Source organism: Callionymus lyra, chromosome 7 (genome assembly GCF_982586985.1).
Source record: "Callionymus lyra chromosome 7, fCalLyr1.hap1.1, whole genome shotgun sequence".
NCBI lineage: Eukaryota > Metazoa > Chordata > Actinopteri > Syngnathiformes > Callionymidae > Callionymus > Callionymus lyra.
In genome coordinates this window covers 2,347,188-2,372,819 of record NC_141824.1, presented here as the reverse complement: position 1 = coordinate 2,372,819, position 25,632 = coordinate 2,347,188, and the positions used below count along the sequence as shown (strand labels likewise).

General features: G+C 40.0%; 1 protein-coding gene across 2 annotated transcripts in view; it reads left to right on the top strand.

The window, feature by feature from the left end:
* Window positions 1-25,632, top strand: part of vaspb (vasodilator stimulated phosphoprotein b) — a 32,118-nt gene that overhangs the window by 3,803 nt on the left and 2,683 nt on the right. Inside the window, exons 2-11 of one of the 2 annotated variants that reach the window (XM_087795632.1) lie at window positions 13,253-13,424; window positions 18,083-18,263; window positions 19,040-19,106; window positions 20,014-20,105; window positions 20,602-20,888; window positions 22,299-22,435; window positions 22,502-22,553; window positions 25,069-25,096; window positions 25,162-25,201; window positions 25,339-25,398. In XM_087795632.1, coding sequence (XP_087651758.1) covers window positions 13,253-13,424; window positions 18,083-18,263; window positions 19,040-19,106; window positions 20,014-20,105; window positions 20,602-20,888; window positions 22,299-22,435; window positions 22,502-22,553; window positions 25,069-25,096; window positions 25,162-25,201; window positions 25,339-25,398 — 1,116 coding nt within the window. The remainder of the gene's footprint in view (window positions 1-13,252; window positions 13,425-18,082; window positions 18,264-19,039; window positions 19,107-20,013; window positions 20,106-20,601; window positions 20,889-22,298; window positions 22,436-22,501; window positions 22,554-25,068; window positions 25,097-25,161; window positions 25,202-25,338; window positions 25,399-25,632) is intronic. The other variant, XM_087795633.1, reaches the window with a different exon arrangement.

Sequence of the window (25,632 nt, the reverse complement as noted above, 5' to 3'; positions counted from 1 at the left end):
TGAGCTTCTGCGCTGGAGATCACACAACAAAAGAATCATAAAAACAAATCATGCTGAGGATTAAAGTCATCGAAGGGTCGTTCAAGTTAAAAATCTAGAAAATGAACAAAAGCCGTTAATAACAAGATGTGAATACTTGTCGTTCTCCTGCCACTTTCTCTGCAGTTTATGTTGTTTAAGTGCAGGACGCTGGAATGCTCTGTCCATGTTCATTGTGGTTTGTCCCGGAGGAATGTAAATGTTGACATAGAAGAGCAGTCACTGGTCAAAAGTTCAGCAATTTCCCTGGAATGAGAAAATCTGGTGAATGTATCGAGAAGTTACATTTGGAGACAGAAGCACTTTTGTGTTTAACATATTTTTCAAACATTAGTTGACATCATTCTTTGTGTATTGTTAACGGGAACCTAATGTGAAAACTCTCCTGACTTATTAACATGTTGTAAATGTTCAAAATGCAGTAGTTTATTCATCATGACGTTGCTCCATTTTGAAGTTATTACTTAATAAAGTTCTCGTCTGAAATCTCTTCAAACGAGATCACGGTTTAAGTTAAACATTGTGACATCACTCTGGTGCAGGTGTCTCTAGAAGATCTAAATCAGTTAAGAACCTACATGCTAATAAACAAAATAAATATTTATGTAAACATGATGACATCACTCTGGTGCAGGTGTCTCTAGAAGATCTAAATCAGTTAAGAACCTACATGTTAATAAACAAAATAAATATTTATGTAAACATGATGACATCACTCTGGTGCAGGTGTCTCTAGAAGATCTAAATCAGTTAAGAACCTACATGCTAATAAACAAAATAAATATTTATGTAAACATGTCAGAGTTACTTCTGCCTTTAGGTGTTTTTGTAACGTGTTCATTAAGCAGCAAACCTTATTTTTCTTATTCCTTTTTAATATACAAAACGGGAGTTTTAGGGGTGAGTTGGAAATTTACGCAAGTCTTTGAATGCAACTCATGTTTTTGTGACCAATCAGAGCAGAGTGGGCGTGGTTGCTTGGACGAGATTTATGCTGTGTCTCAAATCGCATATTTCTCTTAGTATACTATAAGTTAGTATTATCAGGATAGTGTACGTACTAACTAGTAACTAATCCTCCACAGATAGTATGTCTCAAATCAAACTCTGCTGCTACACACTAACAGGAAATGACGCGACAGCTTCTTCTTCTACTACTATTTAAGGATGATTTCAACCAGCTGTAGGAACACCATCGCCACCTGCTAGCAGCACATTTTGCAAGTTTGGAAAAAGAAATAAAGAAAAAATATGAGAATCGAAATATTCGCGAGATATTTAAGCTGGTATCAGCAGCGAAGACGTGTTTATCCTTCTACTGCTGCTGAAAATACACCTGTACGTATATGAATATATATATATATATATATATATATATATATATGACGTAACTTCCGTTTACATCGTCACTAAGATGGAGCTGTTTAGTGTAGAAAGTGTCCATCGATCCATACTCAGTTTTGTGTGTTTTAGTGACAATTTAGTGTGTATGGAGCACTACATTTACATACTAAGAATTGAGACGCACTTACACACTAAAAATACTAACTTTGAGTACGCAAGCATGCGATTTGAGACACAGCAGTAGTCTCAGCCAAAACAGCGCATTTTAAGTGGGCGGGGCTTAAGCGTATTTTCTATATAAATATCTTTATTAAATGAGAGTTTTGTGCAAAAAGAAACTGATGAGTATAATGGAGTATACTAGAGGTCCTAGAACAATTTAAGAGACACTTAAATGAACAAATAAGTTGCCTTTTAAGTCGATTATTCATTGGATAGAAAGTCATTATAGAGACAGTTGTTTCTTTAGTTTCAAAGTGATGCTCTTGGCTTTAAGAAGTTCATGCTCCACAAGAATCTTTTCAAATGAACACAACAACGTTGGTTTCCTTCTTGAGACCCTGTGCTCGCCCACCCTGCTGTATTCAGCAGAATAACCGACTGTTTCGCCCTGTGGTCCGGTGTGTGTGTCGCTCGTCCATCTGTGTGTGACTCACTGGTGTTCTGAGGGTGATTCCCATCCACGGTGACTCACCGACGCCGAGGGAAGCAACGTTTTCATCAAAGTTGTGTAGGTCAGACCCACAGGTTTCGTTGAAACTTTTACTTCCGAACGAACGCCGTTGCACATTCTTGCGTCCGGAGAGCGAGATGCAACACTGTGTTGCGTTAGAGATGTGCTCATGCAAGTTGTGTAATGTTGTCAACGGTGCGTCTGCAGAGCATGTTTGTCGTGTCTCAACACGAACGGGTTCTTTTGCACAGTCAGATTCTTCTTCTGGAGTCTGAAGTCGGTGCCTTTGTTCAGTACGTTTGCAGGTCGACGGTTGTTTAATAGAAGAATATTATTTAAATACAGTAGGAAATAATCTATTAACCTTTCTTTTGACAACAATAACATTTTCTTCTGCTCTTAATCCTTCCATGTAAGCAAGTGTGTTATTAGTAGGCTCGTCAAATGCCATTAATTGCGATTTAATGAGTCAAAATACTGAAGTTCTTTTTTACAAAACGAATAAATGTAGTTTAAACGTCAACTTCACGGTTTTGTTTGCCTGTTCTGTGTGTTGTCTCCTTGTGTTTGTGTTGTCTGGATGAAAACAATGGTCACAATACTTGTGTTAACTTACTTCACTTTATTTAGACTCAATGTTTGATTCGATGTATTTTTTAATGATTCAGACACAAGTTTATTTTAAGTGATTACAGATAATAATTATTGATTAATCTGTCTTTTTGAACTTCTATCATCACAGCACTAGTTAGTATCTTTACTTGGATTTGTTCCGTTAATTTTAGTTTGTTTGTTTTTGGTGTCATACTTTGTTACACACTGTTCCAAATACACACCATTGTACTAACATTCTTTATATCTGTTCCAAGAGGCTCTTCATGATACTGACTCTCATCTACAATCACTAGAGGGTTTTGTTAATTCGAGCTTCTTAAAATATAGAATAAGACGTTAATCCTGGTTTCTTTTGACTTGATTTGTGCTCTTTATTTATCTGACGAACATAGTTTTGAATCTAATAGTCTCACCCACCTCAGGATTGTATTGAATGTGAGTGTCCTGATGTCCGTCAGCCTCTCAGCCCTCCTGGTTTCGTTCTCATAAACGGGTCATTATTCGGGTCAGTCTGCTGGATTAGAACTTGTTGAATGTACAAAACTTCTATTGTTGCTGTTAAGTCATTTTTGATTGAGCCTCGGAGCTGTTGCTTTTCCACCGTCAGCGTTTGAACAGTCAGGTTAAGATACATGTAACCTTATTTTAACGCACGTTAAATGTTTTATTTCTCTTGTACGAGGAGGAACCCATGAGTCCGACCGACCTGAGAACCAGTGATTCACGTCGTCTTGGTTTACAGACTCGCCGCCGACTGTGGCTTGGATAGTTAAATTCTATGGAAAATCATTATGACGTAACTAGATTGTGGTTCTTGGCTAATCCTGCGGATTAAAACGCATTAGTCTTTATTAAATGAGGAATATAAATCTACTGCGTATGGAATCTGATGCCGTCGGGTCGTCCGTCATCAAACACGTTTTATAGCGACTCACTATCCTCCAAAGATGGAACCAGATAAACCTTTATGGGTCCCACGTGAAGCACGGCGTCCAATTTAGCTTTTAAGACGACATCTGAGGGAGACTTACAGCCGGTGCAACAACACGACCAAACATAAAGTGGTCTGGAGGCTCTGGAAGGAGTGACATCACCCGCCTGATGGACAGCGAGTGTGCATCATCGCAGTGAAACCAAAGCTCGTGACGGTGTTTTGTGTGTTCAGCACGACTAATGGCCGCACAAATGCATTTGGTTGACCAGCACTCGCTTAATGGAGCGTAATGTACCAGTGGATATAAATTCTCATTTATGGTGTTCGACGTCTTAATTCCCGTCTGTCGGACTCTTGAGCGTCTGGTTCTGATGGAGCGAGCGAGGATGCACTCGTGCTTGTAAACACTGTTGGAACAAGAACTGACCCACGATCGTCTGCGTCACGTTTTCTAATCCAGCAAAAATGCAGGTTCAGTAGCAACTGTTCAATGTTTCCAGCCATAGTTTCCTGTGGAGAAAAAATCTTTCAAAACTTTACATTCTCTCATGCTTGCATGGGTTTACTCGGGGTACTCTGGTTTCCTCCCACAGTCTAAAACATACACAGAATATTGAACCATTCAAATGTGTCCATAGGTTTGTGACTGGCTGTTCATTGTATTTCTCTTTGTGTCCTGCTGGTGATCTGTTCAGGGTGTCCCCTGCCTCTCACCCCATGTAGCTGGGATAGCCTTCAACCACGTCGGTAGAAAATGAAAAAACTGAATTCATGCAAAGGTTCTTTTAGAGTCAGAGAAATGTAAAAAGTCACCAGCGCTCTAGAGAAACTGAACTGGGAGCAGAAAGAGATTCTGCTGAGTCGGTATCTTCACTCGTCCATGTGGGCAAAATATAACTGTTTATGGTGATATAGTAACGATACAAACATAAACCCAGTTATAGAATGTCATATTTACACTTTAAAAATGTTTAACTCTATAGATGTTGGAGATTTAGACACAATTTATAACAATTCTGTATTTATTGTAGTTTATATGAAGTTATATATCAATTTAGTCTCAATGAAAGGTTAATTTAGGTATGAAATAAAGCTTCTGTGATGTTAATGATGGAACAAACACATCCAGGTTCTTTAAATGTAAAGATTCAGATTTGAGCAAAGTTATCCATAACAAATAATATATCTTGGCAAAAACAACATCTTTGGCATTTTAAACTCAAGTGGAAATATTTATGTCCAAATGTTTGTGTCCATTCATGCTGATAAATTGAAGGGTTGTGACCAACATCCCCAAATATTAGTTCGAGTTCTTCTTAAATATTTCTCTGCTCAGCAAGTGAACTTTTCTCAGACTAAACATCAGGATGATTCATAAGAACACGTTCAGCCTGTGACGTCTTTGAAGGAGAGTCAACAACGATGGCTTGAAAGAAACTCTTTAAATCATCATTTTAATGGATCATAAATACATATTATTGAGGCAGGATCTGAAAACTGTGGTAATGTATATTTTGATCATCATCCAAACTATATTATAACATTTCTAGAATTTATCTGTTTTTACAGACCATGGATCACTTGTGCTGCACGTTAAGGCGAGTTGTGTTAAGTTTTGGTTTTTCCTTTTTTTTCTCTCTGCTCCGATCACTTCATCGGTTTGAAAACATTCATTTTGAGGGTGACATTAGCAGGAAGTGTGATCTAGGTGTTGCTTTTCCTGTTACTTTTGTGTTGTTTTTTTTCAAAGAAGTAAAAACTGCTGGTTTAAAGAGAATTGTGTACATGTTGGGGCAGCTTAGTTTACTTCCCTGCTCGCTCTCCTGGAGTATGTGCTCCGACCTGTAAAAGGAATTGAGCTCAGTGAGGAAGACGGAGGTGAAACGGCTCCTAATATGGGCATCGAGTGTGTGCCAGTCGTGCCCTCCCTCTACACACACACACACACACACACACACGTACACGTACACACACACAGTTGTGTGAGCGATGACACAGAAAGTGGTCTTCGGTCGTCCTACCACATGAAAAAATAGTCTCCTCGGAGCCAGACGATGAGTCAGCTCGCAGGATACGATGAGAAGTCTGAGGCTGAAGATGTGATTGTGCGAATGAAAAGAGAAGGAACGAGTGAACGCAGAAAGAAGTCGCCTGCAGCCAGTGTGTCTGAGAGTGTGTGAAGCGTGCTCGAACCTGTGAGGTGGAAAAGTAGAAGATTGTGTAGCAAAATAAGTTTGGTCTCGTCCAAAAACATGGAAGAAAAAACTGAGTCTAAGAATGTAATCTTCTTTATATTCTTTAATAATCAAACTGCTGATTTAATGGGATGTTAACAGTGAATCAATTATTCAACATGTTATGCCAGGTTTTGTTGTGGGCGGCTGTGTTTTGTGTAACCATTTTCTTAAACATTAATTTCCAGTGAGTAGTCGACGGTGAAGATAAGGTGTGGGTTCTGAAACCTGCTGATGTTCTTCCTCATCTCACTTCTGTCTGCATCTGCTGTTTTTGTAATTTGGTATTTTTGTTGTTGTCTCACTTCATCTTTTGAGGCGTCGCGGTGAAAAATGAAAACATTTCTCACGAGATCTGGCGTCTCTAACTCGGACTTAAAGTACGGTTTTTAACTTTTATCTAGGTTCAGTATCTCACCCTTGAACTATGAACCTGCTCTTTTGTGCCATCATTTCTTTTTGGTCACACAACAATAATTATACAAAAGTCATTTTCTGTCCCAATTTACAAGACAATAAACTTTACATTGAAATAAAACAAATACAATCAGATGCTTGTGTTACAGCTCTTTAGCTCAACTGATGCACTTTAGTGGTTGATGTTCTTCTCAGGATCGATTCTGTAGATGTTCCTTGAATATTGCACTCAATGTGTAAAGTTCCAAAACAAATTAATGTTTTAAGACTTTAAGAAAACACTATAGCAAAGAGTAGCTGTGCATTTGATCAGAGTAGGACAATCATCTGTCCCTGAAACAGACTTTATATATATATATATATATATATATAAAATATATACTGAAGAGGGATCACATAGTATATGTATTGAAATTCTTCTATAAAGATGCCTTCGAATACTACAATACCAGTTCCTGAATGATACTTTTTTTTCATAGATCACTTTAACATGATCTATTATTACAAAAATAAAATTACACGTATACAACATATTTTTCATCTTTGGTCAATTTATACTACAAGCTGTTTTCTTACCAAAAAAAATGAATGAAAAATAATTTCCATTGCAAAAGAACCTTTGAGTGACAGTGATGTTTACATCTAAACCACAAATGTCACCATGTTTTTCCTGCATCTTTTCTAAACTCGGCATCAGAAGATTCAACCACTTCCACAAGAGAACGGAAGTTCCTTTATTTCTGCTCTTATATTTAATGCTTTGTTCAAAGAACTCTCTCTTGTTTCTTGCTTCTTGTCTGTGGTGATGAGATAAGATGGACTTCTTCTTTCTGTAGAAGTGACAGTCTTGTAATGTTCGCACGTCCTGTCGGTTCTTCTGTTTGCTCTCGGAGCCAAAAATACGCTGTGATTTGAAAAGGTGTGAAAAGAGAGGAGAAGTGGTTTGGTTTAGACACTTGTTGATGAACACAGTCAAGTTCTTTGTTCAGAGTGTTACTAATCCAAACATGTCTCCTTCCTTATCTTGAAGTCGTGTGAATCAGCGTCTTATTGAGTCTGGCTGCACCCTCTGATATCCACCCACAGAGAGTTATTCCTCCGGCCGCCCAGAATAACTCTGACTAGGCAGGTCTTTTTCTCGACCCGACCACTCTCTGGGGACGGCGAGGAGGAATTGGAGACTAAAATAAATGCTATCGAAGTTCTGAGCTTCCTCTTTAACTGGAGGCGATGCTGCCGATGGGCGGTTCAGCTGCTGAGGAGGTGAAGCCACCGGACCTGAATGGACTTGCCCAGAGATCAGAGCCTTATACAGACATGTGTGAGAGTGCAAGTGACCCCGTCGTGCTGTGACCTGTTGACACTTGTTCACTCTTGTTGAATGTATGTTAAATATATCTTCATAATAGAACCATAACACTCTAACTGTTTTATTGTTTTCTCTGTAACTTTTCAAAATACTGTTTGTTTTTTGTTAATGCTTTAAGTGTAAACATAATACATCAATATAATCAAGGATACAAAGTTTATAAAGCCTTCTTTACACTTTTGTTTGTTACTTTTTGCATGTTTACATTTTGTACAACTACCTCCGAGAGAAAAAGTGTCGTTGGTTGAATAATTGTAGCAGTTTCTTTTAGCAGTGATCAAAGATACCAACCATCAAAGTGTATTTTCACTTGTGTCAACTAACATGGGAACATTTTCACTGTAGTTTATATTTTTAGATTATGTGAAATAATCTATTGTGATTATTTTTCCATGATATTGTTATTAAATAGTGCGATTATTTTTTTTATCGCACAACTATTTTTCAATGTCCTTTTCATTTCTCTAATACAAATAATTCATATCACAATAAAATCTACTTCTTTGTGATTGTTAAGATAAATTGATGAAGCCATTGTTAAAATAAAAGCAAAAAACATTGTAACAAACTGTTTATATAGTACATTCACTGCTTTTAATTAAATTAAATCGCAATCTTTTATAAACTACATTTTATCAACGGAGAAGTTAGAGGTTTGTTTACATATATCTGTAACAAGTATATATGTGTAGTATTGTCCAGTACTTGACACTGATTTTGTGATAGTGTAGTAACAAGTATATATGTGTAGTATTGTCCAGTACTTGACACTGATGTTGTGATAGTGTAGTAACAAGTATATATGTGTAGTATTGTCCAGTACTTGACTCTGGTGTTGTGATAGTGTAGTAACAAGTATATATGTGTACTATTGTCCAGTACTTGACTCTAGTGTTGTGATAGTGTAGTAACAAGTATATATGTGTAGTATTGTCCAGTACTTGACTCTGGTGTTGTGATAGTGTAGTAACAAGTATATATGTGTAGTATTGTCCTGTACTTGACTCTAGTGTTGTGATAGTGTAGTAACACGTATATATGTGTAGTATTGTCCAGTACTTGACTCTAGTGTTGTGATAGTGTAGTAACACGTATATATGTGTAGTATTGTCCAGTACTTGACTCTGGTGTTGTGATAGTGTAGTAACAAGTATATATGTGTAGTATTGTCCAGTACTTGACTCTGGTGTTGTGATAGTGTAGTAACAAGTATATATGTGTAGTATTGTCCTGTACTTGACTCTGGTGTTGTGATAGTGTAGTAACACGTATATATGTGTAGTATTGTCCAGTACTTGACTCTGGTGTTGTGATAGTGTAGTAACACGTATATATGTGTAGTATTGTCCATTACTTGACTCTGGTGTTGTGATAGTGTAGTAACAAGTATATATGTGTAGTATTGTCCTGTACTTGACTCTAGTGTTTTGATAGTGTAGTAACAAGTATATATGTGTAGTATTGTCCTGTACTTGACTCTGGTGTTGTGATAGTGTAGGAACGAGTGTATATATATATATGTGTAATATTGTCCAGTACTTGACTCTGGTGTTGTGATAGTGTAGTAACAAGTATATATGTGTAGTATTGTCCAGTACTTGACTCTGGTGTTGTGATAGTGTAGTAACAAGGATATATGTGTAGTATTGTCCAGTACTTGACTCTGGTGTTGTGATAGTGTAGTAACAAGGATATATGTGTAGTATTGTCCAGTACTTGACTCTGGTGTTGTGATAGTGTAGTAACAAGGATATATGTGTAGTATTGTCCAGTACTTGACTCTGGTGTTGTGATAGTGTAGTAACAAGTGAGCGGGACATTCTTGTGAGTGATGTAACTGTTGATATAACTTCTGCTGTGTAGTTCCAGGAGAGTTTAAAGTATTCTTTGATTGTACTAAACTAGATAGAATCTTGATCCATCACGAGCCACTCTAGAGTGTAAACATAGCTGCTCTTGGACTTGGTAGGACTCACAACATGGACTCACGTCTGCAGTATCAGGAGCTCGAGGAGTTAAAAGTTCGTCGACTTAAGTCTGGAGCAGAGCGTCGGCCTCTGACCTATTTCTGGTGCAAAGCTCTTAACTTGGCTGGTCAGTTGGCCGAGTCCCTCCTCACCGACCGGTGGTGGTCTTGGATCTGGATGGAGGTGTGGAAGAGGCTGTCGAGCTGCATTTCTTCAGACCTGTGCAGCCGGGGCACAAAGGTCAACACGTGGACAGGTGTTGACAGGTGTGGACAGGTGTGTACTCGTCCTGGTCTTTATCTACGTGAAGCTCTTAGAGTCTCGGTGTCTGCACGACCATCAATTATGCAGCTGCTCGACTCTCAGTCCCACATCTTCGCCATCACTTTCTCTGCCATTAAATATGCATCCATTTCCAGGTCCGAGTCTCTGTCCCCTCCCAGTTCCCAGAAGCCTTCGCTGCAAATCAACCATATGGCTGATGCTCATCAGACCAGGAAGTGCTGCAGTATTTCTCATTCTTGGACTGAAGTGATGTCACTTGTTGTAGCTATGTCGGAAGTATTTAAATCTTGTAATTATATAATTGAAAAATAAAGAAATAACCTATCAATATAGGACAAAAATTAAATCTAAATAAATGCTTAAATCAAAGTTTTAAAATGATGACGACACTGATCTTCTCTTATATACTTCCATAGGTCTTCATTAACATCTCACTTCCATTAACGTATATTTGGTTAATCCTGGGATATTTATCATTGAGTGCTAAGAAAACACTTTTACATGCAAACGTAATAAAATGAATCTTGAATCGGTGCTTCTGCACTTTAGTGAGTGACACGATACTTGTATGGAACCAGTTTTACACACAGATTCTCATGTCGGACAAGGTCATTCCACTGACCCTGACAAGGTCATTCCACCGACCCTGACAAGGTCATTCCACCGACCCTGAGAAGGTCATTCCACTGACCCTGAGAAGGTCATTCCACTGACCCTGACAAGGTCATTCCACTGACCCTGACAAGGTCATTCCACTGACCCTGACAAGGTCATTCCACTGACCCTGAGAAGGTCATTCCACTGACCCTGACAAGGTCATTCCACTGACCCTGGAATCCTTTGATAAAAGTCAAGATGCAGCAGAGACGACAAGAGCAAGACAATTTGAACTTCAACACCTGAACATCAAATGTTGTTATAAAATAACTTTAATTAGAAACAAACGGCAGAACGTTTAATGGAACAACTTGATAGATATGATCCATTTCCACACAGACTATTTTAAATTTAAAACATTCTACAAATGAAAGTGAAGAGCTCATTTGTTCTCTCTTTCATGACGAATATCCTTAAATGTGGTTGATGCTTTTGTAAGATATCTATTGTCCTAGTCTGCAAACATGTACACAAGCTGATCTTTCTTCACTTCAGGACTCGAATGAAGGTGAATATTATTGTTTATCACTCGAGTCTGCCTCACCTCAACTCGGTTTCATGCATCACCATTTCAAATGTTACACACTTCCTTTTGTTCTTTTCTGCAAGTCAAATGTCACCTAACCAAGATGTGTGGCAATTCTTAAAATGGTTACCATAGTTTTAGATTCCTCAACAACAGGTGTTTGTTTTGTTTCCACCTTTGCCTTTAATGCCTGACATCTTTCAGGATGTATTTGATGAGTTTACCAGAGACTTCCATGATGAGTTCTTCATGAAAGGATTTTTGGCGACTGCCACAAATGAAGCCTTTTAAGGCAGTGATGGCAACAGGAAGTGGGCTGTGGTTCTGGTTCGGTGTCACAGGAAGAATTAGATGCTATCGTAAAGGAGACAGATCGGGGGGAGAGGGGGAAGGATTAGTGGTTTAAGGGGGGTATTTAAGTTGAGGACCATCTACCTTTAATTATATTTGTAATCTTCTCAGCCTGTTCTCTCTTGGATTCTACGACGTCTGTCTCACAGAATAAACAACCTGTGTGCAGGTTTATGTCCGTCTATAAATGTTGTTCATGTCCAGACTTTCTACCCCAAATAAAGTCTATGAAGGATTCCAGAGCTCTGCACAACTTCCTGTCTTTGTTGGTCTTCTTTGTTCTTTCGCTGGCAACTGGTTTCGGATCAAACTACTTTTCTCCTGAACGTGACTCAGTTTTGTTGGCGTAAAAATTATCCTTTTTTTTTCCATGAAGTTTTCACATCCTGTTTATGTTAAGTTGTGTTTCAATCCGGGCAGAGATTCCAAACACGCAAGTTTCAGATCTAATTATCTGATGCTAAGCCCAGGGGTGAACATAATCACAGATTAATCCAAACTGTTGAATGTAGTTTTTTGAGAGTCCATCTGTGGCTCGTGGATTACATCCTTGAACGGCGTCTACATCAGCTTCAGCGCCTGCATTTTGACGTTTCAGAAACGCATTCTAGAGTTCTCCTTTGTTTCAGTGCGAATAGAGTCAACACTGTCGAGTGTCAACTGTACTTTTGTTGGTTTTACTGCTGATTTTAGAGAGTCTTGGCTGTAATAATAAAACATGAATGGAGTCTACCGACTCCTGCAAGAAACATCTCAAGACACTTTTATTCGTGCAGGATTTCCCTTAATTTTCTGAGACCCCTGTGTTTGTCTCGGTATTATCTTTACCTTTTAAGTATATATTTTATCGGGTATTGTTTTGATTGTTCAAGCGCTTTGTGACCCTGTTCTAGAAAAGCTCTCTAGAAATATTACTTATTTACATGTAAGATGAGTCTTAACTGATCTAGTGTGACTCATTTCACCGCATGTATTTTTACACCAACATCTGCCTCGACCACATCGATCAAGCAGGCGTGAAAGGTTCTTTCAACGGAACGTCTGTCTCTGAACAATAGAGACAGTAGAGACTGAGGGTCTGAGATGAACGATCTGTATTCAGGCTTTCATTCGAAGTCGGTGGTCAGTGAGTTTCAGTGAAACTATACACATTATTTAACACAAAATGTCGATTATATCTTGTTTGTTGGATTATTTTGTTTCTTACAAATATTCCTCTTCCTGTTCTTGTCTGAATAGAACCACATGAACTTTGGAATTCCAGACATTATTAAGGTTCATAAGAAACAAGATTTTTGTAGTTTATTTCATCTATATTTCTATTACATTTGTTGGTTGTTTCTGTGCACATCTGTGTGTCTAAAACAAATGAGGTGAAGCCATCAAAGTATTAAATACACAATACTTATTTCACTTCAGACTTAGTAACTGAATCATTATTTCAAGTGCCTCTGACTCGGTGAAAGAGTCAAAGGTGTGTTTCTTGTAAATACTCTTCCATCATCCCTGGTCTTTAATGTGCTGCACTTTCTCTCGCACCATTATGAAAATGCTTAGCACTAAATTTAGCCGTCGCTGACCTGTCGCGACTTCATAATAAAAGCCAACTCGTGTTTCTCCAGGTAAAAGCTTTTAAAGTGTCGGCGAGATAAGAAGTTTTGTTGTGTTGAGAAACCTTCAAATGAGTAGAAATGTAGGAAAAGGATGAATGTTATTTATTCATGGAGTAGATGAAACGGACCTGCAGTATACTTGGCCAGAAATACCATAAAATATATTTGTGTTTGATGTACATTCCCGTCTGTACCAACTATATTAAATACCATATTCTTCTCTCGCAGTGAGTCCAGTATTTGCCAGGCTCGGGCCACGGTGATGACCTATGATGACGGCAACAAGAAGTGGCTCCCGGCAGGTGCTGGAGCCCAGGTTTTCAGCAGAGTCCAGATCTATCACAATCCCACCACCAACGCCTTCAGGATAGTCGGACGCAAGATGCAAACAGACCAGCAGGTGAGTCGCTCGTCCTCGCGGGTTTTTATTTGTTGCTTTGAGGCTCATTTAATATTCAAGCATTCAAAGATAAAGGATATTATCTGAGCAACAAAAGACTTCATATGGAGAATCAAGGTGTAGAATTATAAGAGTTATCTCAAGACACTTTAGAGTTTAAATAAAACAGTGGCAAGGGAGAAACGTTTAACAGGCAGAAACCTCAAGTAGAACCAGACTGTGTGATTTGCCGACTATTGGGAGGAAGAAGAGAGAACAAGAACTCAGTGCAGTCAATAATCGGGTCCACTTGACTTAAAATGATCTATTCCACACATTTTAAACTCCGACACTTGACTCTATGTGCCGCATGATTGTCTTAAATCAAAGTAGATGGACGATTATGTTGATATTTTGACTTATGAAGATGTCAGTGTTTAGGAGCAGCCTCTTAAAAATATCTCCATCAGACTCGTACATGCAGTTAATCACAGTTTTGTGAAAATACATTCGTGCTGTGATTTAGAACGTCTGAAGGATTGTGGCCACTGGTGTGATGACGCTTCGTGACCCTGGTCCAGAAAAGCGCTATACAAATATATAATACTTACTTATTTACTGATCAATGCTATACATGTATGTATTTTAAGTAGCACAACAAATGAATGAATAAACAAACTAGGGCGGAACGATTGATCACATTTGCGATATAATCGAGTTATGAAAAATATGTGATTATTATATCGCAATGGTTTCTATTTTATTTAATCTTATATTCATTTCATTTCAAGCCGCCATAGAGTCACGTGACTTAAGAGCGGCGCCGAGCGCATCTAAAATCACGCTACAGTGGGTTTTTTACACGTTAACATCCTCACATTGGTTCGTAAATTTGAATGGAGACGTTTTCTAGTGGCATCTGTGTGTGTGTGTGTGTGTGTGTGTGTGTGTGTGTGTGTGTGTGTGTGTGTGTGTGTGTGTGTGTGTGTGTGTGTGTGTGTGTGTGTGTGTGTGTGTGTGTGTGTGTGTGTGTGTGTGTGTGTGTGTGTGTGTGTGTGTGTGTGTGTGTGTGTGTGTGTGTGCGCGCTAAGTTTGTTACCCTGTACAATCACACAATTCAAATTGTGTAAATTATAATGTATGACAAGACATGCATTTGTATGTGACGGAGTAACAACCGTGTAAGACTGTGCTCGAAGATCAGTGTTTTCACTTTTCTTTACGCTGCACTTTTGTGTGATTTATTACCGACTCATAAACACAAGTGTTTACATCACTTTTAACACGTTTGGCAGGAGTTTTTAAAGCATTTGCAGTGAATTTATTATGGATGGATAAACTTTATAGATCCCCCTGGAGGTCTCCTTCAGGACATTGTTTATTATTATTATATATATATATATAAATATGTCTTTTTGCGAAGTGTAATTAAAGTAATTTTATAAACTTTAAGTATGCTTAATTTTACTTTTATCTAAAAATCGCTTAATAACTTTATCTAAACCATCACAAAGAAAGACATTTTACTGTAAATTGTTAATCATTTCTTGTATTAGAGAAGAAATGCATAAAAAAGAGGACATTGAAAAAATAATTGCAATATTTAGGAAAATAATCGGTTTGGCCCTAAAACAAACTCTTCAAGAGTGTCATTTAAAAACGACTCTGAGTTGGATTCAGTTTGGATGAGAATTGTTCTAAAGGATCATCTTGTGTCACGAGTTGAATTCAAGACTAGCCGGAGCAGAATCCAGATGATGCAAGAATCCCTCGATTGATAATAAAAACCTCATCTGACCGACTGCGATTCACAGAATCAACACAGACAGTCGTGTTTCATTATCTCTGAGCGACGTATCGAGCGCTTAGACTTGTTTTATTTCTCTGAGCAAAGAGTGACTCGTCAGATGATCCGTCTGTGAATGTGGCGAATCACCAGGAAGCAGGCGACACCATCGACGGCTCACTCACTGCCCACGGGTCTGGATGTCCTCAGAGTTCCTCAGAGTTCCTCAGAGTTCCTCAGAGTTCCCCAGAGATCCCCAGAGAGCGCTCGTAAGTGGTTGTTTCCTGTGAGATACCCCGACCACGCACTTGTTTCCTGTGACAAATTGGGGAAGAGTCTAATCGTAGCGAACGTTTTAAGGAAGTCCATTAGGAAGAAGGTTTTTGGACAATGGCACATAAAAAGAAAGGATGGATAGCGATGTCTGACGGTGTGTGGAGAGAAAACCTTATTTATGACGTCCAAAGTCCAGTCGTTTTCTTCACTGAATAGATGCACATTAACACAACCAAACAAGATTGATCTTATTCAGATGTTTCTAACAGAAAGTCATTTTAACTTGAACCAGCAACCGGAATTACAAAGGTACTGGTTCAGGTACTGCAAAGGTTCAGATCTTTGGACTCCTGGTGCTAAAGGAAATAAATTGATTGTAAATGTATGAAAAAGAAATGACATGTTGAGTTGGACTGAAAAAAAACATCAGTGTTATTCATTATTTTATTAATTATTGTACACTCTTATTATCGCAGTGTTATCTCGGGGTCAAGGTGACCCAAAGGCCTGAAAACAAATGTTTGCTGTATCCCTTGTGTTGTCTGGGTCATGGAGAACGACCTCCACCACTGCATATGCATTTATGAAAGCCAGGGAGGTCGTTCACTTTGACCCTGAGACAACACAAGGGATACCACAAAACATTTGTTTTCAGGGCCTTTGGGTCACCTTGACCCTGAGATAACACGGGGGTTAAAAGGAGGTTAAAGAAATGTTTAAACCTTTATTAAATGTTGTTAAACTATGGGGTGCACAGCTGCCAACTTAACAAAGAGTGGAGTTGTCTAATATGGATTTATCTATCCATTAGTTGTAATGTATTATATTTTATTTAAGTAATTGTTGTTGTTTGTCCTCATGTAAATGTATTTGTAAATAAAGTGAGAAACCAATAAAAGTAAAACTGGCACTTACCATAAAGATATTTTCAAATAATCATCACAATTGGTTGAAATGGGAAAAAACACACATTAAAGATATTTGACATTCAAAGGAAATGTTTGACTCTCAGTTAACATATATTTACTGTGTCAGTGTTTGGTGAAAAACTGACAACAAGGTTATATAAATCCTCCCCGAGGGGTTGAAATGGCCTCGACACTGGACAAGCCTGACTTATGATGTACAAATGTTTACACTTTAGACTCGTGTATATTATTGACCTCCTTCTGAGGTCCATACTTGTTCATGTTCATGCTAAGAGGCTTTCATGAGAATGTGTTCAGACGGTCGTTTCTAATAAAAGCACAGACACGTGAACTCTTGTGCTAAACATCCTTTGATCAGGTTTAAACCAACAGGTTTCTTCGATCCAGGTCTTCCTTGAAGAACAAATGTCTTTGATGAGCATCTCATCTTTTCACTAATTGTAAAAATAATAAAAGAATCATCCCTCCTTTGTTTCTCAAAGGCACTAATATGTTCCCATTTGAACGATCATCTGTAAATTGAAGCTTAATGTTTCAATTTTTATGGATGTTAAAAGAGGCTCCACATGTGTTTTCGTTCTTTATTATTATTATTCTTATATTATTATAGGTGTCACTCCTGTTTGTGCAGCTGCCCTCTGGATCATCAGTCCTGGAGTAGAAGTTGATGCAGAAGTGATTTTATTATCCTGTTTGTCAGAGTGTATTGACTTTCCTCTAACAACTGGGAAGTAAAAGAGCCGGATCTATATTTTCATTCACGTGTCGAGCCTTCAAGTTGGAAATTCTCTATTTTTTGTTAAGTGTTTTACTGATCATTTTAGGTCTGCACGCTATTGGAAATATGTGCGATGTTTTTTTTCTTTCACCTAAAAACTGAGCCTCTAGTACTGTTGTGGAGGTCCAGGTTTTTAGAGAAGGCTAACAAGGCGATATTTCCCCTTTTCGTTTATTTCTATGCTGATGTGATCGTAGAAAAATATCACTTCAGTTTTGAGGTCTTGCATCGGTTTCCCACAAACATGAGCGACATCAGAGAGGAGCCGCCGGCCCGTCGCGATATCACCAAATCAATAATAAATCCATCTCCTTGTACACGCACACAACACTTTATAAACAACGCTTTAAACATAAACAACTTAGCTCGTTAGCATACAGTGAGACGGACAGGTTTGTTTGGAAGTTCACGATCTTCTAAGAAAACAACTGAGACGAGATGAAAAGTTCTTACAATATGTTGCTTTAACAAAGGAGGTTGAAAAAGACCAGTGACTGGATCACTAGTGTTTGACTAGATCATAAGTTAGTATTACTTCACTGGATCACTAGTGTTTGACTAGATCATAAGTTGGTTTTACTTCTGTTTATATACTGAGCCAAAACGCGTCGCCATAGCAACCGAGTCTAACAAGCTGCACAGTTCACAGACGGACGGAGACGTAAACAACAACGAGACATAGAAGTACAAATTGACAACTTTACAGAACGTGACACTGATTGGCCGAAGTGATCATTTAAGAAATGTTTTATTTAAACAATAAAAAATGATAAATTATCACATGTTTTCTTTTGTATATCGTGATATACATGTTTTTCTGATATATCGTGCAGCCCTACTGTTCATTTGTTTTCAGACGACGATCACATCTTTGAAAAGAGTTGAACAAACGTGCCTGATCTCTCCTCAGGTGGTCATCAACTGCCCCATAGTGAGAGGATTAAAGTACAACCAGGCCACGCCCAACTTCCACCAGTGGAGAGACGCCCGGCAGGTGTGGGGGCTCAACTTCGGCAGCAAAGAGGACGCCACGCTGTTCGCCAGCGGAATGCAACATGCTCTGGACGTCCTTAACTCCATGGCGGACGCAGGTACGAGACCCTACGACAGTTTAAACACGAGGTCATGTTTGTTTCATGCTTCAATGATCGATAGTTTTGTGATCATTTGTTGCATCTTCACAGATGATGAAGTGCATCAGTGGCATCAGAATATTGAACAATTAAATTTTCGTTATTAAGCATCTCATTATTTATTTGAATAATCTCAACTAATTACGTTGTTGAATTTTCAGCCAATCATGCAACACACAGACGGTCATGTTCAGGCTTTTCCTTGATTTTCTGGAACTCCTGTTGTGTTATCAGTTTTATCTTGATCTTTAAAGTATATACTTTATTGAATATTGTTTTGATTGTTTAAGCGCTTTGTGACCCTGGTCTGGAAAAGTGTTATACAAATAAAAATTACTTACTATGTGACATTGATCAAAGAACACGATCAGTAGCTCTCGGTGCTTCTTTGGTATCGTCTGGTGGAACTAGTTTATATTCAACTAGAAACATTTTCACATTATATTTTAAAGACTGTGAATGAAAAATACTTAATTCAAAAAAATATATTTTTGAGTTATTGTAAATATCAAACTGCAAGCATATAAAGAAAATCATTCATTTTTTAAAGTATTTTCAATTATGTTATTAAAAAATACAAATAATTGAAATCAATTCAAAATAATGATTGAAATGCTTTAAAAAACAATTTGATAAACTCTCTCTCTGTCTCTCTATTGCATCTTCATTTTATTGCCAGGAATAACTTGACAAATGTATCTTTTGTTAACCGTGTGATAACCATGTGTTCGTAGGCTACGCAACACTTCCTCGTCCAGCATCCAACGGACCGTCTGCCGAAGAGATCGAACAACAGCGAAGGTAGAAACCAGAACAAAGATCTTATGATCGGACCATCTCTTCTTCTGTTTCACGCCGTCTCGTGCGCTCATGTGTGCACGAGCCCGTCGTCACTTTGATTAAACTCTGGCTAAATCTCATCGTTGCATAATAGTCCAAAAAAGACGGAGCCTCTCGGCCTCGCTGTGGTCCAGTTGGCAGTTTTGCTTCACGCATACATGGAGGATTTGCTGGCATTAGTCTGACACGGCTAAACCCAGAGTGGCCCCTGCAGGTCAAAGGTTAAACAGACAGCAAAGATGACACATTGGAGCGCAGCACCTTCTCTCCGCCCATTGATCTGCTCCTTCAGCGACACACATGCGCACACATGCACACACATGCGCACACTTACCTCCGACCTTTTAATCCCATTTGGACTAAAAGGTAATATGTGACACAGTTGTGCGAGGCTGTGATTGGTCGGAGCAGCTGTCCATCAAATCACTGGGTGATCGCTAGTAAACATGTGCTGGCTTAGTGAGTAAAACCTTTGAAATCCAGCACAGATGTAGTCGCTGGTCCACATTAATTACACTTTCACTGTCTGCGTGCATGAACGGAATCGTGCTTCCAGCTTTAGGATGTGATCCAACAACCTCTGGTCTCCTGGGCTCGTCTTAGTTCACGACAAACTGATGATTTTGAGTCGAGTCGTGTGTCAGATGTTTCCAGATGAGAGTCTTTGGTTCGATCTGTGGTCTGTGACCATAACCATAACCATAACCCATGGTTTACATCCAATGAATGTTTGTTCTGATATAGAATGATCAAATGTAATGGGATTATTGTGATTGATTATTGATCGATTCAAGTGTTTTCCTTTTCATTTATTTCACCTACTTTTGGACTAAACTATGGTAACATTTATTTTTCAAATGTTCTACAGGCTGGAGCAGCAGGAGAGAGAACGACAGGAAAGAGAGAAACAAGAGCGGATGGAGAGAGAAAGACAAGAGAGAGAAAGACAAGCGGCAGCAGGTAAATGAAAAGTACTTTGTACAAGAATATTTTCATGGGTAATTGTATATATAAGATCTGTGTGTGAGAACTAAGATCAATCTAGTAAATAATAGTGTTATATTGCAATTCAATTACTTTATGTGTAGAGGGATAATACTGCAGTTTTTATGTGTATATTTTTATATAGTAAATGGGTATTATATAGTATTTTCTCAACACATGCATATACTATATCATAATATTATTATATGTTATTATACCACAAATATTTATGTATGTTATGTATTGCTTTCTCAAGGTTTTGTTTACTTCTTTCTACTCCTTTTCCAAAAAAACAGTGTTTTGTTTGTTGTTTTCTTTTTATTTGCCTTTATTTGATTTATTTTTCGTTCTCTTTTCTGTATTTTATACATGTTTTACAAACGTTTACAGTCAAATGTTTCAATACGTCTAAATCAAAACACTGCTGTGTGATGTAGGATTACTGCGACTAATACTTCCTTTACGTTTGCAGTCACTGCTCCGCCACCGTTGCCCCCTGGTGGTTGTGGTCCGCCCCCTCCACCTGCTCCCCCTCCGCCCCCTGGTCCTCCTCCTCCCCTCGGTGGACCTGCAGCAGGCTCAGGCATCCCTCCCCCTCCCGGACCTCCTCCCGCAGGACCTCCCCCGGCCCCGCCCCTGCCCTCGGAAGACATCTGTGCTGGTGGTGGAGGAGGATCTGGAGGAGGAGGAGGAGGAGGAGGAGGAGCTGGCGGCTTGGCTGCAGCGCTAGCGGCGGCTAAGCTGCGCAAAGTATCCAAAGTAAGCATGAAGCAGACGTGGTTTAATGATTCACTCTGTCGTAAACCTGTGGAATATTTGCCAGACTCGTCATTGTGTGTGTGTGTGTGTGTGTGTGTGTGTGTGTGTGTGTGTGTGTGTGTGTGTGTGTGTGTGTGTGTGTGTGTGTGTGTGTGTGTGTGTGTGTGTGTGTGTGTGTGTGTGTGTGTGTGTGTGTGTGTGTGTGTGTGTGTGTGTGTGTGTGTGTGTGTGTGTGTGTGTGTGTGTGTGTGTGTGTGTGTGTGTGTGTGTGTGTGTGTGTGGATACGTATCACAATACAATGATATATAATGAAATATAGTGATAGTGTAGTAACAAGTATATATGTGTAGTATTGTCCAGTACTAGACTCTGGTGTTATGATAGTGTAGTAACAAGTATGTATGTGTAGTATTGTCCAGTACTTGACTCTGGTGTTGTGATAGTGTAGTAACAAGTATATATGTGTAGTATTGTCCAGTACTTGACTCTGGTGTTGTGATAGTGTAGTAACAAGTATATATGTGTAGTATTGTCCAGAACTTGACTCTGGTGTTGTTATAGTGTAGTAACAAGTATATATGTGTAGTATTGTCCAGTACTTGACTCTGGTGTTGTGATAGTGTAATAACAAGTATATATGTGTAGTATTGTCCAGTACTTGACACTGGTGTTGTTATAGTGTAGTAACAAGTATACATGTGTAGTATTGTCCAGTACTTGACTCTGGTGTTGTTATAGTGTAGTAACAAGTATATATGTGTAGTATTGTCCAGTACTTGACACTGGTGTTGTTATAGTGTAGTAACAAGTATATATGTGTAGTATTGTCCAGTACTTGACTCTGGTGTTGTGATAGTGTAGTAACAAGTATATATGTGTAGTATTGTCCAGTACTTGACTCTGGTGTTGTGATAGTGTAGTAACAAGTATATATGTGTAGTATTGTCCAGTACTTGACTCTGGTGTTGTGATAGTGTAGTAACAAGTATATATGTGTAGTATTGTCCAGTACTTGACTCTGGTGTTGTGATAGTGTAGTAACAAGTATATATGTGTAGTATTGTCCAGTACTTGACTCTGGTGTTGTAGTATTTTCAGACCACATGACTCTTGATGAAGTCGTAACTACTTTCATTTGTTTTCAAACCAAAATATGTCCAAAATCAGCTTTAAAAGCTGCTGGACTCACTGTATCCTCTCGTCCTCAGTCACCACCTCATTCTTCCTGTGCAATAATTAAACGTGTTGATATCTTGTATTCAATTGTAATCACTTTATTATGAGTTTGTTTTTGTTTCTATTGTATCTTCTGTGTGAATGAAGTCTCTGAACAACTGAAGAAGTGAATGTTTTATATCAACTAATGAAGTTTGTTGTTGGTTGTAATGTTGTGTGTTTTGCTGCATCAGCAGGAGGACGCAGGTTCTAAAGGCGACTCCAACCGTAACAGCAGCTCCTCGGCTGGAAGTGGAGGAGGAGGAGGAGGTGGAGGAGGAGGAGGAGGAGGAGGACTCATGGGTGAGATGAGCGCCATCTTGGCTCGCAGGTATGTGACGCAGCATCAGACTCTACAAGACACTTTCAACAATGACACGAGTGTTTGTGTTCGCAGGAGAAAAGCTGCCAACACTGGAGAGAAGGTGCCGCTGAAGACACAAGAGAGCGTGAGTGACTCATGACTCATGACTCATGACTCCATGACTCCTGACTCCATGACTCCTGACTCCATGAATGACTCCATGACTCCATGACTCCTGACTCCTGACTCCATGACTCCATGACTCCATGACTCCTGACTCCATGACTCCTGACTCCATGAATGACTCCATGACTCCATGACTCCATGACTCCATGACTCCATGACTCCTGACTCCATGACTCCTGACTCCTGACTCCATGACTCCATGACTCCATGACTCCATGACTCCATGACTCCATGACTCCATGACTCCATGACTCCATGACTCCATGACTCCATGACTCCATGACTCCATGACTCCATGACTCCATGACTCCATGACTCATGACTCATGACTCCATGACTCCATGACTCCATGACTCCATGACTCCATGACTCCATGACTCCATGACTCCATGACTCCATGACTCCATGACTCTTGACTCCATGACTCCATGACTCCATGACTCCATGACTCCATGACTCCATGACTCCTGACTCCATGACTCCATGACTCATGACTCCATGACTCCATGACTCCATGACTCCATGACTCCATGACTCCATGACTCCATGACTCCATGACTCCATGACTCCATGACTCCATGACTCCATGACTCCATGACTCCATGACTCCATGACTCCATGACTCCATGACTCTTGACTCCATGACTCTTGACTCCATGACTCCATGACTCCATGACTCCATGACTCCATGACTCCTGACTCCATGACTCCATGACTCATGACTCATGACTCATGACTCATGACTCCATGACTCCATGACTCCATGACTCCATGACTCCTGACTCCATGACTCCATGACTCCATGACTCCATGACTCCATGACTCCTGACTCCATGACTCCATGACTCCATGACTCCATGACTCCATGACTCCTGACTCCATGACTCCATGACTCATGACTCCATGACTCATGACTCCATGACTCCATGACTCCATGACTCTTGACTCTTGACTCCATGACTCCTGTGATGACTCATGACTCCTGTGATGACTCATGACTCCTGTGATGACTCATGACTCCTGTGATGACTCATGACTCCTGTGATGACTCCTGACTCATGGCTCCTGTGATGACTCATGGCTCCTGTGATGACTCATGACTCCTGTGATGACTCATGACTCCTGTGATGACTCATGACTCCTGTGATGACTCATGACTCCTGTGATGACTCATGGCTCCTGTGATGACTCCTGACTCATGGCTCCTGTGATGACTCATGGCTCCTGTGATGACTCATGACTCCTGTGATGACTCATGGCTCCTGTGATGACTCATGACTCCTGTGATGACTCATGGCTCCTGTGATGACTCATGGCTCCTGTGATGACTCATGACTCCTGTGATGACTCATGACTCCTGTGATGACTCATGACTCCTGTGATGACTCCTGACTCATGGCTCCTGTGATGACTCATGGCTCCTGTGATGACTCATGACTCCATGAATGACTCATGACTCCTGTGATGACTCATGACTCCTGTGATGACTCATGACTCCTGTGATGACTCATGACTCCTGTGATGACTCCTGACTCATGGCTCCTGTGATGACTCATGGCTCCTGTGATGACTCATGACTCCATGAATGACTCATGGCTCCTGTGATGACTCATGACTCCTGTGATGACTCATGACTCCTGACTCATGACTACTGACTCCTGACTCCTGACTCCTGTGATGACTCATGGCTCCTGTGATGACTCCTGACTCCTGTGATGACTCCTGACTCATGGCTCCTGTGATGACTCATGGCTCCTGTGATGACTCATGACTCCATGAATGACTCATGGCTCCTGTGATGACTCATGACTCCTGTGATGACTCATGACTCCTGTGATGACTCATGACTCCTGTGATGACTCATGACTCCTGTGATGACTCCTGACTCATGGCTCCTGTGATGACTCATGGCTCCTGTGATGACTCATGACTCCATGAATGACTCATGGCTCCTGTGATGACTCATGACTCCTGTGATGACTCATGACTCCTGACTCATGACTACTGACTCCTGACTCCTGACTCCTGTGATGACTCATGGCTCCTGTGATGACTCCTGACTCCTGACTCATGACTCATGGCTCCTGTGATGACTCATGACTCCATGAATGACTCATGACTCCATGAATGACTCATGGCTCCTGTGATGACTCATGACTCCTGTGATGACTCATGACTCCATGAATGACTCATGGCTCCTGTGATGACTCATGGCTCCTGTGATGACTCATGACTCCTGACTCATGACTCCTGTGATGACTCATGACTCCATGAATGACTCATGGCTCCTGTGATGACTCATGGCTCCTGTGATGACTCATGACTCCATGAATGACTCATGACTCCATGAATGACTCATGGCTCCTGTGATGACTCATGGCTCCTGTGATGACTCATGACTCCATGAATGACTCATGACTCCTGACTCATGACTCATGGCTCCTGTGATGACTCACTTGTTTGCTCCTCCACAGGAAGACTCCGAGTCTCATAACCACGGAGGTGAGTCTCTCTTTCAGCTGCTCTGTCGCTTCAAGACGACCTTTAACTGAACTTTCTGTCGTCAGACTCCATCAAGAGACCGTGGGAGAAGTCCACCTTGCCCAGGTAATCCTGCCCTCTCGCTCCTCACCCTCGGTCTGGTCCCCAGGGTGGTGTCGGGAGTCGCCCTGACACCTCCTCACACCTCCTCACACCTCCTTCTGAATGTGTCACTAAGACCCGAGTGTGTGTCTCACTAACAGGAATAACTCCGTCCCCAAGAGCCTGGACTCCTCCACTTCCTCATTGTCTCACACGTCCAGGTATACACGCTGTCCTGTAGCTGCCCTGCTTCATGTAGCCTGTAGCGCCATCTCGTGGATCCTGGCACGAATTACAGGAACTGTTTTGAAATGAGTCTCATTGGCGAAACTTTCTGAGGTGTTTTGAAAGAGAAATATAGAAGAATAAAAGCCTGAGCACAACACTTTAATCATAGATAAGTTGACAAATGCATAGAATATATACTAAATTATATTTTACTATAATTCTACCAA